The 3,696-nt window shown below is 39.7% G+C and overlaps 1 protein-coding gene across 1 annotated transcript; it reads left to right on the plus strand.

The window, feature by feature from the left end:
• The first annotated feature begins 524 nt into the window (after nt 1-524).
• LOC114400426 (pentatricopeptide repeat-containing protein At2g13420, mitochondrial-like) lies at nt 525-2,892 on the plus strand. Its single transcript, XM_028362869.1, has one exon. It carries the CDS (start codon nt 636-638, stop codon nt 2,166-2,168), a length of 1,533 nt encoding a protein of 510 aa, XP_028218670.1. The 5' UTR covers nt 525-635; the 3' UTR covers nt 2,169-2,892.
• Nucleotides 2,893-3,696: the final 804 nt, after the last annotated feature.

The raw sequence follows: 3,696 nt of genomic DNA on the forward strand, positions 1-3,696 counted from the left end.
GTATGTGAAGGATCACATGTTTCCCCATTAAAGCGATGTTAACCTCCTTAGTTTGTCTCGCACCAAGGCCCCCTATTGTTCTTTGTCTACAAGATGGTCTTCCAATTAACTCAATGATTAGATGATGAACCCAAATGAACTTTCTCGTTGCATCATCAAGGATATCACAGATATCTTGAGGTAAGCAAATGTTTTGCATAATATAAGTGAAGATAGAGTTGAAGACAGATTTACAAAAGGTGACTCTACCCGCTCTAATGAGTAGTTTTTCTTTCATCTTACTAAATGAGAGCTCATTTTATCAAGCACAAATATAAAATGATTATTTTTTATCCTCTATGTGATTAGGAGAAAACCCAAATATTTGTCAATATTGGCAGTATCCTAAAAACCAAGAATAGAGACAGATTTATGAATTTGTCTTCGAGATATGTTTTTTAACACAAGAAAACTGAGATTTTTGGACATTAATTTTGAGGCCTAAAGATATCAAAAGCATTTTTAACCACTCGAACTTTTGACCTTTTTATTTAGATGGTGAACGTAACTTATGTGAACCTTTTTTTATATGTAGAAATCATTTCCTCTTCCTTGTATACTTGGAAGTCTGAAGTGTGAACTTCCGAAACAACGCCATGGCGTTTCCGAAACCCCGTCAGAGCCATCACCTCTCTTTCCTCTCTCCGCCACTCCTCCGCCGCTTCTGCTCCCTCCCTCCGCCGTCACCTCGCGACGAAAGCGACGCCGAACTGATCTCGAAGCTCCTCCTGCAGCACCACAACCCCTTCCACGCCACCGAGTCTCCCCTCCAGCTCCACGGCATCACCCTCACCCCCACCCTCCTCTTCCACACCCTCCTCCGCCTCAAAAACCACTCCAAAATCGCCCTCTCCCTCTTCCACTACGCCAAAACCCTCCCCAACCCCCCTCTCTCCCACTCCTCCTTCACCCTCCTCATCGACACCATGGCTAAGGTTCGCCAATTCGACGTCGCGTGGCAACTCATCGTCGAAATGGACCAACGCCACCACCTCACCCCAACCCCTTCCACTTTCCTAACCCTAATTCGCCGCCTCATCTGCGCCGGCCTCACGCGCCAAGCCGTACGCGCCTTCCACGACATCGACGCCTTCTCAGAAACCAAAACGACACCCCAAGACTTCTGCGTTTTGCTCGACACGCTCTGCAAGTACGGCCACGTCAGACTCGCCGTCGAGGTTTTCAACAAAAACAAACACACTTTCCCCCCCACCGTGAAAATGTACACCGTTTTGATCTACGGCTGGTGCAAAATAGGGAGGATCAAAACGGCACAGTCGTTTTTAAACGAAATGATTGATAAAGGAATTGAGCCTAATGTTGTTACTTATAACGTTTTGTTGAATGGAGTTTGTAGGAAGGTGAGTTTGCATCCTGAGGAGAGGTTTGAGAGGACTATAAGGAATGCAGAGGAGGTGTTTGATCAAATGCGTGAGAGCGGGATTGAGCCTGATGTCACTAGCTTTTCGATCTTGCTTCATGTTTATAGCCGCGCGCACAAGCCGCAGCTTGTGCTGGATAAGCTGAGCTTGATGAAGGAGAAAGGGATATGTCCCAATGTGGTGATGTACACCTCGGTTATCAAGTGTCTTGCCTCGTGCGGGTGGCTTGAGGATGCTGAGAGGTTGCTTGGTGAGATGGTGAGGGATGGGGTGAGTCCGTGTGCCGCGACTTATAATTGCTTCTTCAAGGAGTTTAGAGGGAGGAAGGATGGGGAGAGTGCTTTGAGAATGTTTAAGAGGATGAAGGAGGATGGATTGTGCATGCCGAGTTCGCATACGTATGTGATTTTGATAAGGATGTTTTTGAGGTTGGACATGATCAAGGTTGTGAAGGAGATATGGCAGGATATGAAAGAGACAGGGGCGGGGCCGGATTTGGATTTGTATACGGTTTTGATACATGGGTTGTGTGAGAGGCAGAGATGGAGGGAGGCTTGCCATTATTTTGTTGAGATGATAGAGAATGGGTTTCTTCCTCTGAAAGGTACCTTTGAGTCACTTTACAGGGGGCTGATTCAGGCTGATATGTTGAGAACTTGGAGGAGGTTGAAGAAGAAGCTTGATGAGGAATCAATCACGTTTGGTTCAGAGTTTCAGAATTATCAATTGAAGCCCTACAGGAGATAAGCTACATTATTACGCATAAGGTCTGCTATAAGCTATTTCAAAACTACAAGATTCCAGAAAGAGGATGACTAAGTGGGATATATTGGTCTGCACCTCATGATATGGGTAAAGCTTGTGAAAAGAAAAAAGGCTCTTATGGAAGAAAGTGGCATTACAAGTTACAATTCCACAGAATGACAGAAATCAAAACATGGTGGTTGGATGACAGAGCATCCCAGAGAATTCTCTTCTTTGAAGTCCAAAAGGAACAAACGGAGGTCTCTGGTAACAGTAACACCCATCAATTGAAATTTGAAAGTACTAAAATTCATTCTTTTACTAGTGGAAGTTATACTACAAGTTCTAAGACGAGGAAGGTTCACAATGGAACCCCCTAATTCAGGAGGATCAGCCAAGGGCCAAGGCTTTTCATCATAGGTTCACAGCATCTAGATTTGACAACTCTGGTAGGGATGGATTGGGGAAGTTACTTACAAATGGTGGTAGCTTTCTTGATTATACTCTATTTGTAAACCAATAAAATCACTTCATTTTGAAATTCTTAAATTTATTTTCTTTTATTCTTTCTATACATTGTAGTGACAAATCTGTCAGCAATATCGATCTTTGAATTTGGTGGGGAAGGGGGGAGGGGGATGGAACTGCACCCTGAACTGCTCTCCACCATGTATGTAAAGTTGGGTTCATGAGTTATGGTCTATGAACTCACCTGTTTAACCCGCAACTCATGACTCCTGTTCCTTACTCCTTAGGTACAAGCTATGAGAGAGCACAACAAAACCAATAATTTTGTTTCTTTATTGTTTAGATGAATAACACAGATTAAAGCATAAATAAAAATCAGTAAAGGAAGGGAATATCTTTTTTATTTGTTAAACGGAACAAGTGAGTCATATCTACGTGCATACATGAATGTTAATAAAATTAATTTTGAATATTTTTTTTGTTAAAATTGATTTTAAAATAATGAGACTTATGTTTTGATGTTTTTATTATAAAAAAAAGTTAAGAGTAAACTCAAGTATAATTTCTTTTATCAAACACAAAAAGTAATTTAAAGTTGCTTTAACTAAAAATTAATTTTAGATCCATAACTAATCATAGACTTTTCTCATAACATGTAAAAATTTATCTAATATTAATTTTAAATTCAAAATCAATTGTCTACCTGCATCTTTAGCCCTTCAATTTGGAATCATTCTTTGAATTCTGTTTTTTCATTTCATTTTTTAGTCATTAAATATTCAATTCACAATTCGAGATGAAATGGAAAAACTTTGTTTTATAATCTCTATTGAAATGTACCGTCGTAGCGGGACAATTTTAGATATAAAGTATTAGTTATTTTATATAATGTATATGGATATGATTAAAATGTAGGTAAATAAACAAATGTCTCTACACTCAAATTAAGATACTTTTTCATTTACCATAATATGATGACTTTCTTGGTGTATAAATCAAATAGATTGAAAAATATGAATTTTAAAATTAAAGAGATTGAATTCAATGTTTTTACTCAAATTTT

Source organism: Glycine soja, chromosome 2, assembly GCF_004193775.1.
Source record: "Glycine soja cultivar W05 chromosome 2, ASM419377v2, whole genome shotgun sequence".
NCBI classification, from domain to species: domain Eukaryota; kingdom Viridiplantae; phylum Streptophyta; class Magnoliopsida; order Fabales; family Fabaceae; genus Glycine; species Glycine soja.